Source organism: Microcaecilia unicolor, chromosome 1 (assembly GCF_901765095.1).
Source record: "Microcaecilia unicolor chromosome 1, aMicUni1.1, whole genome shotgun sequence".
Lineage (NCBI taxonomy): Eukaryota > Metazoa > Chordata > Amphibia > Gymnophiona > Siphonopidae > Microcaecilia > Microcaecilia unicolor.
The window spans coordinates 767,523,085-767,536,598 of NC_044031.1; the positions used below are offsets into that span (position 1 = coordinate 767,523,085).

At 50.2% G+C, this 13,514-nt stretch overlaps 1 protein-coding gene across 4 annotated transcripts in view; it reads right to left on the minus strand.

Annotated features, from left to right (window-relative positions):
* ITGA11 (integrin subunit alpha 11) overlaps nt 1–13,514 on the minus strand; it is a 316,149-nt gene that overhangs the window by 74,430 nt on the left and 228,205 nt on the right. For all 4 annotated transcript variants that reach the window (XM_030189806.1, XM_030189807.1, XM_030189808.1 and 1 more), the window contains 4 exons: nt 11,171–11,337; nt 9,160–9,302; nt 5,348–5,458; nt 1,634–1,719 (listed from right to left, as the gene is read on the minus strand). In XM_030189806.1, the coding sequence (XP_030045666.1) occupies nt 1,634–1,719; nt 5,348–5,458; nt 9,160–9,302; nt 11,171–11,337 (507 nt within the window). The remainder of the gene's footprint in view (nt 1–1,633; nt 1,720–5,347; nt 5,459–9,159; nt 9,303–11,170; nt 11,338–13,514) is intronic.

Here is a 13,514-nt window from a genome sequence, read left to right on the forward strand (position 1 = left end):
TGTTTTAGTCTGTCACTGGTCAATGATTTCAGCCTTTTTTTTGTACTTGGTCAGTAAGTCCATTTCTAGAAACTTTGGGGCTCCTGAGTTTTGTGAGGGTCTCAGTGGATCTACAATGCAGCAGGGAACGGCTCTTAAGGCGGGGTACTTGCCCATGGGCTGGCAAGAGCCCAGTTTGTGATCAGTAGGTTATCAGGACCAGGCCGCAGGAGTAGCAGTGCTTGGGAAGACCCTCCAGCAAGAAACCTGAGTGAGCAGTAGAGGTAACGCTGAGACATCTTTGGGGCCACTCTTTAAGAAGGCACCCTAGTGTTAGGTGCAGTGGCATACTAAGGGGGGGCAGTGGGTGCGGTCCGCCCCGGGTGCACGCCGCTGAGGGGGTGCCGCGCGTCTGTTGGCAACGCTCGTTCCTTGCTCCCTCTGCCCCGGAACAGTCCTGTTCCGGGGCAGAGGGAGCATGGAACGAGCGAAGTTGACAGGCGCGCGGCACCCCCCCAGCAGGTAAAAATGCACCCGGGGGGGTGTCCGTCATTTCCCCGGGGGTGGGGGTGGGGTCGCGCTGCACCCAGGTGGGGGGAGGGGCACATCGGCAATCCGCCCCGGGTGACAGCCACCCTAGGAATGCCACTGGTTAGGTGGCAGGAGGGTGGGGAAATGGCAGGTCATTTAATCATTTGCGTGTCAGTAGGTGCTCATAATGTGTAAATTCAATTCAAACTTCTCTTACTGACCTATAAGTGCATTCACTCTACCACTCCCCAGTACCTCTCCACTCTTGTCTCTCCCTACGACCCCCCCTCGGGTACTCCATTCTGTGGATAAATCTCTCTTGTCTGACCCCTTCTCTACTGCTAATTCCAGACTCCGTTCCTTTTATCTCGCTGCACCTCAAGCCTGGAATAGACGTCCCGAGCCTGTACGTCTAGCCCCATCTTTGGCCATTTTCAAATCCAGGCTGAAAGCCCACCTCTTTAACGCTGCTTTTGACTCCTAGTCACTGCTCACTTGCCTGTACCTTTTATCCCCACCTCTTTAATTCCCTTACCTATTAATTGTTCTGTCTGTTTGTCTGTCCTATTTAGATTGTAAGCTCTTTGAGCAGGGACTGTCTTTTTGTGCATGGTGTACAGCTCTGCATATGCCTTGTAGCGCTATAGAAGTGATAAGTAGTAGTAGTAGTAAATGACCTGATCTAGAATACTGAGTAGCGGAAAAATGCAGGCCTTGCTTTGATGGTGTGCCCTTTGCCAGTGGATGTGAGTGATGGCATCGTGTGTAAGTTACATAGTACTATAATTTATGCTTTTCATGCTTACATCTGGATGCGGCATTTACACCAGCTATAGGGCTGGCGTAGAGGTTGAGCTTCAATGTACGGACGCTCATACTACCGTTCCGTAAAGAAGGGAGGTTCCTACATTATTTTTGGAATGACTTAAAACAGGAGCCATAAACCAGCCCCGTTTTCACATGACCTTTGCACTGAATTTCAAAGAATGTGCAGTTTCTTCTGTGCGTAGTACTGAAAATATCAGCCCTAACCCTGTCCTGAGAATAAACTGTTCCCCCCAAAGTGCTCCGACACCCCAGGATCCACTGTGTACCCAAACAATGGAGGGTCCCGTGTACTCACTTGGCGCTGAGGATGTCACTCCTTCCGTGCAGCACAAGATCTGGGACACAGTGTTCATCCTCATTACATCCATTCCAGAAGGGCACCTGGTCCAACAGAAAAGCAGGGTTACTACCATGAGCTCCAAACCACCAACGCACACCATGAACTCGAGCAGAGCCAGCAAACCTCACCCAGCAAGCCAGATCCAGGCCGCTTTCTGCCCCACTGCAAGCATGAAGCTCTCATTTCCTAAGGCAATCAGAATGACATATTCTATGTTAAATTGTACAGCGCTGCGTAAGCCTAGTAGCGCTTTAGAAATGTTAAGTAGTAGTAGTATATTCCTGCCTTCAGCTGGGACCGGGGAAACCTTTCTGAGATTACCTACCTCGGGGTGTAGCTAGATACTCAATTTTGGGTGGGCCTGGGCCCAAGATGGGGGGGGGGGGGGAGGGCAGAAGAACTCTGTCCTGTCCCACAACTGATTTGGTCTCTCCCTCTCTCGCCTGCATGCCATATGGTTAGGGTTACCATATTTTGTCCCCCAAAAAGGAGGACACATGCCCCGCCCCTTTCATGCCCTCGCTCCGCCTATGTCACACCCTTGCTCCACCCGTCACATTTTCCCCTCCCCCCTGTCACACACCCCCTCACCCCCCTCCCCTTACACGCTGCCCTGCATGCATTCTTCCTGTTGCTGATCTCGGCGCCGATTCAAAATGGCCGCCGAGAGTTGAAGTGACCTCGCGAGGTCACTTCAACTCTCGGTGGCCATTTTGAATCGACACCGAGATCAGCAACAGGCAGTGCTCCGGGCAGGAAAGAGGGGGCTCTTTCCTGCCCCAAAAGTGGAAGAGGTCACTAGACCACCAGGGCAGTAGTAAGTAAGGGGAGGGGAGGCTAGCAATTTGCCCGTTTGTCCGGATTTCTGGACAAACGGGCATGCTGGCGGGCGGGCCGTCGGACAGCCCGGCCACCAGCCTGCCCGTTTGTCCAGAAATCCGGACAAACGGGCAGATTGGCAAAACCCGCCCGATTGCCCAGACATGTCTTCAAAAAGAGGACATGTCCGGGTAAATCCTGACATATGGTAACCCTACATATGGTCTCTCAAACATCCCCCTCCCCCGCATACCTTTTACGTAGCAGATTTTCACTGGCAGTGAGCAGCAACTAATACACACTGCTCATGTTGGCCCCACAGCAGTGGCGTCGCGAGGGCAGCTGACACCCGGGGCGGGTCGCCGCTGCGCACCCTCCCCCCTCCGTAGCGCAACACCCCCCCCGCCCGCGAGAACATACCTGGAAGGCGGTAGAAGGGCGGGTGGGAGGGCCAATCCGCCGAGAGCACGCCGCTGGGGGGGTGTCGGCGCCTCGCTGGTTCCTTGCTCTCTCTGCCCCGGAACAGGAAGTAACCTGTTCCGGGGCAGAGAGAGCAAGGAACCAGCGAGGCGCCGACACCCCCCAGCGGCGTGCACCCGGGGCGGACCGCCCCACCGCCCCCCCCCCCTTCCTACGCCACTGCCCCACAGCCTTCCCTCTGATGCAACTTCCTGTTTCCACATAGGCGGGAACACACCAGAGGGAAGGCTAAGGGGCTGGTACGAACAGTGTGTATCAGTCGCTGCTCACTGCAGGCAAAGATCTGCTATTTACAAGGTAGCGCTATAGAAATGATAAATAGTAGTAGTATGCAGGAGGGACAGTTATTGGGAGTTTTTGGCTGGTGGGGCTTGGGGTTCCCTGCCAGCCACATCATAGGTGTGCTGCTACTAGGTGGGCCTGAGCCTGGCTACGCCGCTGACCTACATGAGGCAGAAACCTTGGTGGCTTGGAGTAATGATTGAGTACTGAGTAACTTCCAGGAGGAGGAACTTATCTATCAAAACCACTATAAATGAGCGGCAAAATGTAGATGTCTCGATGCTGTGTGTTGAGCGTTAATTCTTTACTGGCGTCTGGACAAGAATCAGCAGGTCTACATTATTGGCTCATAGACTTAGACCATGTCAATTGCAGGCATAAATGGACAGACCTAAGTGTGGCACGTAACTTTGTGCATGTGTACACCCCCCCCCCCCCCCCGGCCCATTGCAGGTATACACTGCATTATTGAATAGTGTGTAGTGTGCGGTCAGTTGCCAATTTTCTCAGCACTACTGCATGTGTGCAGTTATAGAACTGCCCTGTAGTTTTTTGACTGTCTATGTGAGTTACTCCTCAGCTTCTGGCAGGTCACTCACTTAATGGGACCTCTGTGAGGACACTTCCTAGAGCTTCGGCCCCCCTGATAGGGCTCTCAAAGAGCCCAGGAACTTTTTAACCCTCTGAAAAAGAGCTTCCCAGAACTTCAGCATTCAGACAGGACTGGCAGGACCTGAAGAACCTCTTCCTAGCTGAACCCTCTGAGAGAGAACTTCCCAGAATATCAGCACTCTGACAGGACCCAGCAGGAGCCCTGGAACCTCTTTCTCACTGGGCCTCTGAGAGAGAATTTCCAAGACCATTAACACCTTGACAGAGCTCAGCAGGACCTCATGAATTTCTTCCTAGCTCAGCCCTCTGAAAGAGAACTTCCCAGAACTTCAGCACCCTGACAGGACCCAGAGGGACCTCAAGAACCTCTTCCTAGCTCAACCCCCTCAGAAAGAACTTCTGAAAACATTAGCACTTTGACAGAGCTCAGCAGGATCCCAGGAAACTCTTCCTAGCTGAACCCTGAGAGAGAACTTCCCAGAACATTAACATCCTGTCAGGGCCCTGCAGGAACACAGGAACCTTTTCTGTCTTTAGCACTTCCTGGTACGATTCTGACAGTGGATTTGAGTTTCTTTCACTCTGAGTGAAAGAGTGGCCTAATGGTTAGTGTAGCAGGCTTTGATCCTGCTGACCTGGGTTCAATTCCCACTGCAGCTCCTTGCGACTTTGGGCTAGTTGTTGTTGTTGTTACATTTGTACCCCGCGCTTTCCCACTCATGGCAGGCTCAATGCGGCAGGCAATGGAGGGTTAGGTGACTTGCCCAGAGTTACAGGGAGCTGCCTGTGCCGGGAATCAAACTCAGTTCCTCAGTTTCCCAGGACCAAAGTCCACCACCCTAACCACTAGGCCACTCCTCCACTGTTCCTACTATTTGAGATTCTACATGGAATGTTGCTATTCCACTAGCAACATTCCATGTAGAAGTCGGCCCTTGCAGATCACCAATGTGGCCGCGCAGGCTTCTGCTTCTGTGAGTCTGACGTCCTGCACGTACAGACTCACAGAAACAGAAGCCTGCGCAGCCTTCTACATGGAATGTTGCTAGTGGAATAGCAGAATTCCATGTAGAATCTCCAATAGTAGCAACATTCCATGTAGAATCTCCAATAGTATCTATTTTATTTTTGTTACATTTGTACCCTGCGCTTTCCCACTCATGGCAGGCTCAATGCGGCTTACATGGGGCAATGGAGGGTTAAGTGAGTTGCCCAGAGTCACAAGGAGCTGCCTGTGCCTGAAGTGGGAATCGAACTCAGTTCCCCAGGACCAAAGTCCACCACCCTAACCACTAGGCCACTCCTCTTAACCCTCCATTGCCCCAGGTATAAAAAACTTAGATTGTGAGCCCTGTAGGGTCAAAGAAACTGCCTACATATAATGTGTAAAGCGCTCTATATGTCTAGTAGTGCTATAGAAATGATTAGTAGTCTGTACATTCCCCCCTTTGGCAGTTAACAGAGTACAATACGTACGGACACTCTCAGCTTGGTTGGCCACCCGAAATCCAGTGTAGGTCCTTCGTCTGGATAGCGTAGTCCATATTCCAGCAAGAAGGTGATGGGTTTCACATAATCTGCAGTATCCTGAGAGTGAGACAGAGCACAGAGGGATGGAAACCAGGCCCAAGCAGAGATCCCAGGTGAAGAGCTGACAATGGAAGAGAAGGGGGGGAGCCCTCAGCTGAAAACACGAGAAGAACAAAGCAACCGCTGCTCCAGGGAGCCTTGACCAGGAAAAATGAGTGCAGACTGCCAGGCCCATCCGGGGTCTGCTCTTTCTTAATCTGCTACAAGGTAGTGAATAGAAATAAGTCAAAACATAAGAAAACAAGATGATACTTTTTCTATTGGACGAACTTAATACATCTTTTGATTAGCTTTGGAAGGCGAGGGAGAACTTCCCAGAACATCAGCACTCTGACAGGACCCAGCAGAAGCCCTGGGGCATCCTCCTCACCAGGCCTCTGACAGAGAAGCCTTCTTCTTCAGATGGGAAAGAACCATGTGGAGACATGATAGAGGTACATAAAATAATGAGTGGAGTGGAACAGGTGGATGTGAAGCGTCTGTTCACGCTTTCCAAAAATACTAGGACTAGGGGGCATGCGATGAAACTACAGTGTAGTAAATTTAAAACAAATCGGAGAAAATTTTCTTCACCCAACGTGTAATTAAACTCTGGAATTCGTTGCCGGAGAACGTGGTGAAGGCGGTTAGCTTGGCAGAGTTTAAAAAGGGGTTAGACGGTTTCCTAAAGGACAAGTCCTTAAACCGCTACTAAATGGATTTGGGAAAAATCCACAATTCCGGGAATAACATGTATAGAATGTTTGGGAAGCTTGCCAGGTGCCCTTGGCCTGGATTGGCCGCTGTCGTGGACAAGATGCTGGGCTCGATGGACCCTTGGTCTTTTCCCAGTATGGCATTACTTATGTACTTATGTACTTATGTACAAATGTTGACAAGTATCAGAATATAAAGTGAAACACAGAGGCACTGTAATGACAGTCTTACAGGAAAAGGGAGGGGTAGGTTAGGTGAGAAACAGGGAGACGTGGATGGTCGATAACAGGATGACAAAGCAGTAGAATTTTATAGTTTATAACGGGATAGAAAGCCCAGATCTTTAAGCAAGGTGCAGTGCCCCTCCGGGTGCACGGAGCCGCCTGTAACATGGCACTGTGCCCCCGATGGGCATGCCCAATATGTCAGCGGGGTGGAGCGGGGCGCGGTGGGCACGTTCCCACCGCTCAGAGGCACCCCGCTGGGAAGGGTGGGGAGAAAAGGGGTTTAAAACCCCTGGGCGGAGCCCGGATGTCCTCTTCTGGTGTCCGGGCATCTGCAGGCACCCAGCCCTCCCTCCCGGTTTTATGTGGATACGTACATGTATATATTTTGTCGCAGCTTTGGCGGGGTACCCAAGCCTGATGGTGTAAGTTAGGCAGCTGGGATAGCTGCGCTTACGGTTGAGCGCCCTTTCTGTACAGCGGGGAGCTCTGTATACGATTGGTCAGTCTTGCTAATGACGGCGGACTGGGTTGGCTACTAAGCTGGAAGGTTGATTGGCTTGGGTATGCCCAGGCTTATGATGTTTGTATTTCAAATAAAGCTGCGGCCAAGTTGTGCCAAGTAAGAAAATACTGTGTGTCTTGTTATTATTTCAATATCATGAATACCCTTAGGCCCGAGGGGGTCTCGGCTGCCTATGTTAAAGTCCTGTCTGGTGGGTGTCAAAATATTTCTTCATTTCGACTTCAAAGGTCTTACGTTCCTGGATTGTCTTAAATTTTCCTTTTAGTGTCCTTCCCATAAGATCATTGCTGACCCACAGAGATTAGCATCCTGGTTGGCCCTGGAGTGTGTAATATTGTGTCTGTGTAAATTGAGCCGTGTCTTTAGCATCTGGCTTGATTCTCCAATATCCCTTCTTCACACTTTTTACATTGAATGATGATATGTCCTGTCTGTCCTAACCCTTATCCCTTACTTGTCCTGTCTGTCATAATTAGATTGTAAGCTCTATCGAGCAGGGACTGTCTCTCCATGTTCAAGTGTAAAGCGCTGCGTACGTCCGGTAGCGCTATAGAAATGATAAGTAGTAGTAGTATGTATATTACATTGGAGGATGAGCATGTGAATGATCCCCTTACTCTGAATGTTTTTCCCATGTGAGTGACTGTAGGATCCTGTGAAATGTGTTGGCACAGTTTGCAGCTGGGAATATTGCAGGGCCATGTGGCATTCTCTTCTTTTGGGAGTTTGCTTTTCACTCATGTTTGTTTGGCTGGGAAACTCTCTTTCAGTACTTCATCCTCCTGGAGTTGTGGCTTGTAAATCTTTTATGATTCTGCCCATTTTTCTAGCTCTGGATTGTATGTCACTACAAGAGGGATTCTCTCTGTGGCTCTCTTCTCTTTGCACTGCAGTAGGTTTTCTCCAGGTATTTTAAGGGAAGAAGCGATATTCTTGGAGATTATTTTGGGGTTGTAGCCTTTTGGTTTGAAGGACTCAGTCAGGATTTTGAAGTGTTTATCTCTGTCTCTTGGAATGCCTCTGTGTTTCACTTTATATTCTGATAAAGGTATCATCTTATTTTCTTTTCTATGTTTTGATTTATTTCTATTTATTATCTTTAAAAGTGGACTAACACGGCTACCACACCACTCTCTGAGGCCTGCCTTTATTTTATCAATAAGAAGGGACCCTTGGATTTAACGTCTGACCGTGGGAAGTCCTTCCATGCATCCCCGGTCCTTTCCTAATGTCCCCTCCACAGGCAGACAGCGCCACCGCCCCTCCCACGATTGTCGCTGCTGCTACCTCCCCCCCCCCCCCACAATCCTGGCCACTGCCACCCCTCCCCCCCGGATCGCTGCTGGAACTGCAATTGAAATACCTCGGCTGGTGGGGATCCAAAGGCCCGGGTCAGCTGAAGAGGTCTTCCTCCAGCTCTGCTCTTCACTCTGCCCATTGCCTGCCCCTGCGGTTGCTTTTTCTCTCAGGGCATGCTGGTTTCAAACCGAGCATGCGCAGCCTGAGAGAAAAAGCAGCCGCTTGGCAAGCAGTGGGCAGAATGAAGAGCAGCGCTGGAGGAAGACCTGCAGGGTCTGCTCCTCCGGGACCTCCCCAGCCTCCAAGTGGGTGGGGAGATCACCGGAGTTTTCTCTCTGCTGCTCCTGTGGGGACACGATCACCCGGGTCCTGTCAGAAGCAGGAGAGAGAGAGAGACCCCGGGGCCAGGTCCCCCTTGGAGGCCCGGACCACGGAAAATTTTGTCCACCCCCCCCCCCCCCTCGGCGGCCCTTGGAAGTGCTGCTGTATGTCATATTCTCCCCTGCATCTGCCACCAGGAAAGAGGCTTTTCAGCAGCTGCAGCTACACACACAGGTTGCCAAACCCTCTCCCTCTACTTTCAGACCTGGGGGAGCAGCTACAAGAAATATCTGGCCCAAAGCCATGGTCTCCTCTGAGCACTAAGCATTTTTCCAAAAGCAGTGGCCCTTTCTGTGTGAGCAGACAGAGGAATTCAATTGTTTGAGGGCAGACAGAAACAAAAAACCCTCCTGCAAAAGTCTGAACCAGATCAAAGGACACATCTTTGGCTTTCTTTTCCTGTCTCAGCCCAAGCCGCTGGGTGCGCTGCCGGTGACTCAGAACAGGACCACATGAGGTTAGTGAGAGTCGGCAGAGCTCTGCTTGCTTCGTACCCACCTCTCACAAGTCACATGGAAAAGCAAAAGGACGCTGTCCTCCTGTGCCCCGTCTCTGATCCTAGCTGTACTCACCAGGACGTGGAAGTTTAGCTGGTCGCAGTGCGTTTTCGCAGCTCTTGTCACGATGTTTCTCTGAGTGTATTTGTCACCATTTTCATCTAATATAGCCCGGGGGGTGTATCTCCGCTCGTCGATGGTAGTGTTATAGGTGATTGCTGCGCAGACAGAAAGGACAGAAACACAGGACGCTAATTACGAACACCGACTGCTTCTAGGGGAACCTGAACAGCTCGTGGCAGCTTGAGGGAGAATCAGTCCGCGCCGTCCCCACCTGGACATTATTTCCCAGCGCACAGACTGCGTCCGAGAGACACTAATCATTTTATAACGCTTTTTTTTTGTGTTCAATGCACATTACCTAAGCAAGTGGCTACTATACATACGCAAGGGGGGAGGGGCTATATATAGCGTGCGTCACGCATTAAGTGCAGCTTAATCTTTATGCAACTCATGGTGGTGATAAATGTTAGATGCCAGTGAGCCGCCTCAGCGCTGTTCCTGAAATAGCGGCTTAACTTTCGTAGCTCTATACCTAGTGTCTGTGGGAGCGCACCGAGGCCGGGTGAAACTATAAGAGAACCTAGACGCCTCGGTTGTGGGGGTAACTGATCTTATACTCTAACGTGGGAAAGTCGCTAAAGGCCAGATTGTCTAAATGGCAGAAATTCTTGAGATGGACAACTAACCCGGCTAACAAGCCAATTAGTGCTAATGATTAGCTGCTCTTATTGACCTATAAGTGCATTCACTCTACAGCTCCTCAGTACCTCTCCCCTCTTATCCCTCCCTGAGAACTCTGTTCACTGGGTAAATCTCTCTTATCTGCACCCTTCTCCTCCACTGCTAACTCCAGACTCCGTTCCTTTTATCTTGCTGCACCATATGCCTGGAATAGACTTCCTGAGCCGGTACGTCAAGCTCCATCTCTGGCCGTCTTCAAATCTAAGCTAAAAGCCTACCTTTTTGATGCTGCTTTTAACTCCTAACCCTTATTCACTTGTTCAGAACCCTTATTTTATCATCCTCACTTTAATATTCCCTTATCGTCCTGTTTGTCTGTCCTAATTAGATTGTAAGTTCTGTTGAGCAGGGACTGTCTCTTCATGTTCAAGTGTACAGCGCTGAGTACGTCTAGTAGCGCTTTAGAAATGATAACCAATAGTAGTAGTAGCTGCTAAGAATTACTGGCGCTAATGAGCAACATTATGGATTTGCAGGCGCATCTTCCTAACTGCTATTCTATAATGATCTGCACGAGAATCTCATAGTGCGCAACTGAAAAGTGGGAGTGGCCATGGGAGGGGCATGAGTGGGTCAGGGGCATTCACTAAAGACCCTCGCAGTATTGCCGAATACCGGTGACCTGCGACTGACTTTACGCAGCAGGATTTACACCAGCTTTCACTTGCTGTAAGTCCTTGCAGTTAACTTTGGGCGCAGATCCCGGCACTATGCGCTATTCTGTAAAGGCTGCTGATCCTGGAAGGCCCGTTAAAGAATACCGTTCAGGGCCAATTTTTGAGGGCCATTTCCTAAATGCAGTCCTAAGCAGTGGCGTAGCAAGGGCAGGGCAGTGGCGTGGGCAAAGGGCAGAGCTGACATGTGTGCAGTAAAGCTGCCTCTGCCCTTGCAGTAATTAGGTTCCCTCAATTATGTCAGGTCTATGTCCAAAATTTAGAACCAGTGCCGGGTTATGCTACAATTCTGTACGAGAATGGGGACAATTCCGGGGTAACTGTATAACAGAATGGGGATGATTTTCTGCAATTCACCTGGGATGCTGCGTGCTTTCTAGATGGGCAGTTCTGCTCTTTCCTCGCTTGCGGCTTGGCACTGCTTCTCATGCAGACTCTCATTGTGCTGGAAATGTCTGTTACTGACCCTCCCTTGGCCTGAACGCCCCCGAGTCATTGCCTCTCAGTGCAGGGGAAAGGGTGCGCCTCCTAGAGGAATGCCTTGGATTGCAGGGGAGTCAACCTGTGAACACTGACCTGCGATAGGAGGTAGAAGTTCCATCACTTACCGACGTGCTGGTCCTGGAAGAGGGGGGAGCGGAAGATGGGGGTAAAGCAGAGGAAAGCTGTCATGCACGTGGCCTCCTTCCCGTTTCTTCTACAGTCCTTGGTAAAGATGTTGATTTTCAGGGGCTCGAATTTAATGCTGGCATTGATCTGTACCACGCTGCGGGTCCTGTAGGGCAGAGAAAGTCTATCGTACGTTATACTGCCAGCTTAATTCAGGTGCCACGGATGACCTGAAGATTACTAGTCGGAGGCCAGTGATTGAACTATGAGCCCAATAGATGAACATAAAATCTAACCGTGTGCTCCATCAGTGCTTAATATCTAGGACTCAGATGCTGGGCTATAAAATAATGAGTGGAGTTGAAAGGGTAGATGTGAAGCGTCTGTTCACGCTTTCCAAAAATACTAGGACTAGGGGGCATGCGATGAAGCTACAACGAATCAGAGAAAATGTTTCTTCACTGAATGTGTAATTAAACTCTGGAATTCGTTGCCAGAGAATGTGGTAAAGGCGGTTAGCTTAGCGGAGTTTAAAAAAGGTTTGGATGGCTTCCTAAAGGAAAAGTCCATAGACCGTTATTAAATGGACTTGGGGAAAATCCACTATTTCTGGGATAAGCAGCATAAAATGTATTGTACATTTTGGGGATCTTGCTGGGTATTTGTGACCTGGATTGGCCACTGTTGGAAACAGGATGCTGGGCTCGATGGACCTTTGGTCTTTCCCAGTATGGCAATACTTATGTACTATCCTTCCCGGGGGAGGAGGATTGACCACCCAGTGCCTCCCACCCCCTGCAACTGGCTGCAGCGTGACCCTCCCCACTTCCCGTCCTCTATTCTGCCGCCCTCCACCCCCAGCTGGTGATAACCATGACCTGGGAAAAAGCAGCAAGGGTTGTGGGAGAGGCCTTCAGTGCTTTCTCTCTCGCCCCATCTTCCCCTGCAGATTCAGATTGAGGAAACGTTATTGACAGGACAAAATTTGTATGTTTGTCAAAGTAATAGATGTGGAGACCGAGGGGTAGATATCAGCTGCTGGCAACATTATTCATGTCCTGGCACGTAATATCTGGGTTTATGTGTCCAGCTCTCTCTTATGTGCTTAAGTGTGATATTCAGCTCATAACTGCCTAAGTGAAACCAGATAAATATAGGACTGAGTTTTATAAATTATGTGGTTCGATAAGGCCGCTTAATGTAGACAATTAAATGCTGAATATCAGACCTTAACCAGCCTGACGCTGTTGGGAAAATGTGGGGTATAAATGAGATAATAAATTAATAAAATAAATGCCGACTCTGCCCCCAAACCAGCCACAAAATAGTTAAGAACATAAGAATAGCCATACTGGGTCACAGGGCCGCTGCGAGGGGGGCCAAATTCCCCAGGCCCGGCCTCCAAGGGGGGTCTGTCTCTCTCCTACTCCTGTCGGGACATGGGTGATTGTGTTAATGTAATAGCCGGTCTCGGCACACAGGAGAAGAGAGACAGACCCCGGTGCCAGCCCCCCCCCTTGGAGGCTGGGGAGAAGCAGACGCACTGACATAGGAAGGTATGGGACAGTGACGGCCTGAGCAAGCAAGCAAAGGGCAGCGGTGGCAGCTGTGCCTGGGGAGGGGGGGGGGGTGGCGGCGGCTGCGGCGGCTGCAGCGGCTCTGTCTCTCGGCGGCCCTGCTGAGTCAGACCAATGGTCCATCTAGCCCAGTGGCCAATCCAGGTCACAAGTACCTGGCAGAAACCCAAATTGTGGCAACATTCCATGCTACAAATCCCAGGACAAGCAGTGGCTTCCCCATGTCTGTCTCAATAGCAGACTATGGACTTTTCCTCCAGGAACTTGTCCAAACCTCTGCTGTTTAGCAGTAACTGGTTAACTGCCACTGAATGTGTGCCCCACACAGGTGATTTAACCGGCCAGGAGCCATTTCTGGCCAATTAAATCATTTTGAATGTCAGCCCCTAAGTTTATAAGAGGGGCCCAGGCAGGTGAGGCACATGGAGCTGACATCCCTGTACAAAGCTGCTCTCACACAAGATACAGCTGCTCCGAGGCAGGAGTGTGGGTGGGCTGACAGGAGCTGGTGCTACGTGTCTAGTTTATAAAATACATTTTACTTTAATTTCATTGCCAGTTTTTCCATTCCACCTTTTCGATCAGTGCGAAATTAGACACAATACAGTTCAAATAAATTAATAAATCCAGCCCCATCCAAAAGCCACCCACCGCGGGAAGAATTTTCACAGAGAAGGAGGGACTGTGTTCTCTCAGCACCTGCTTTTATTCCCGTATCACCCCCCAAATTGCTTAAAAAGGGGAACAAGGTATATAACGGTGTTAG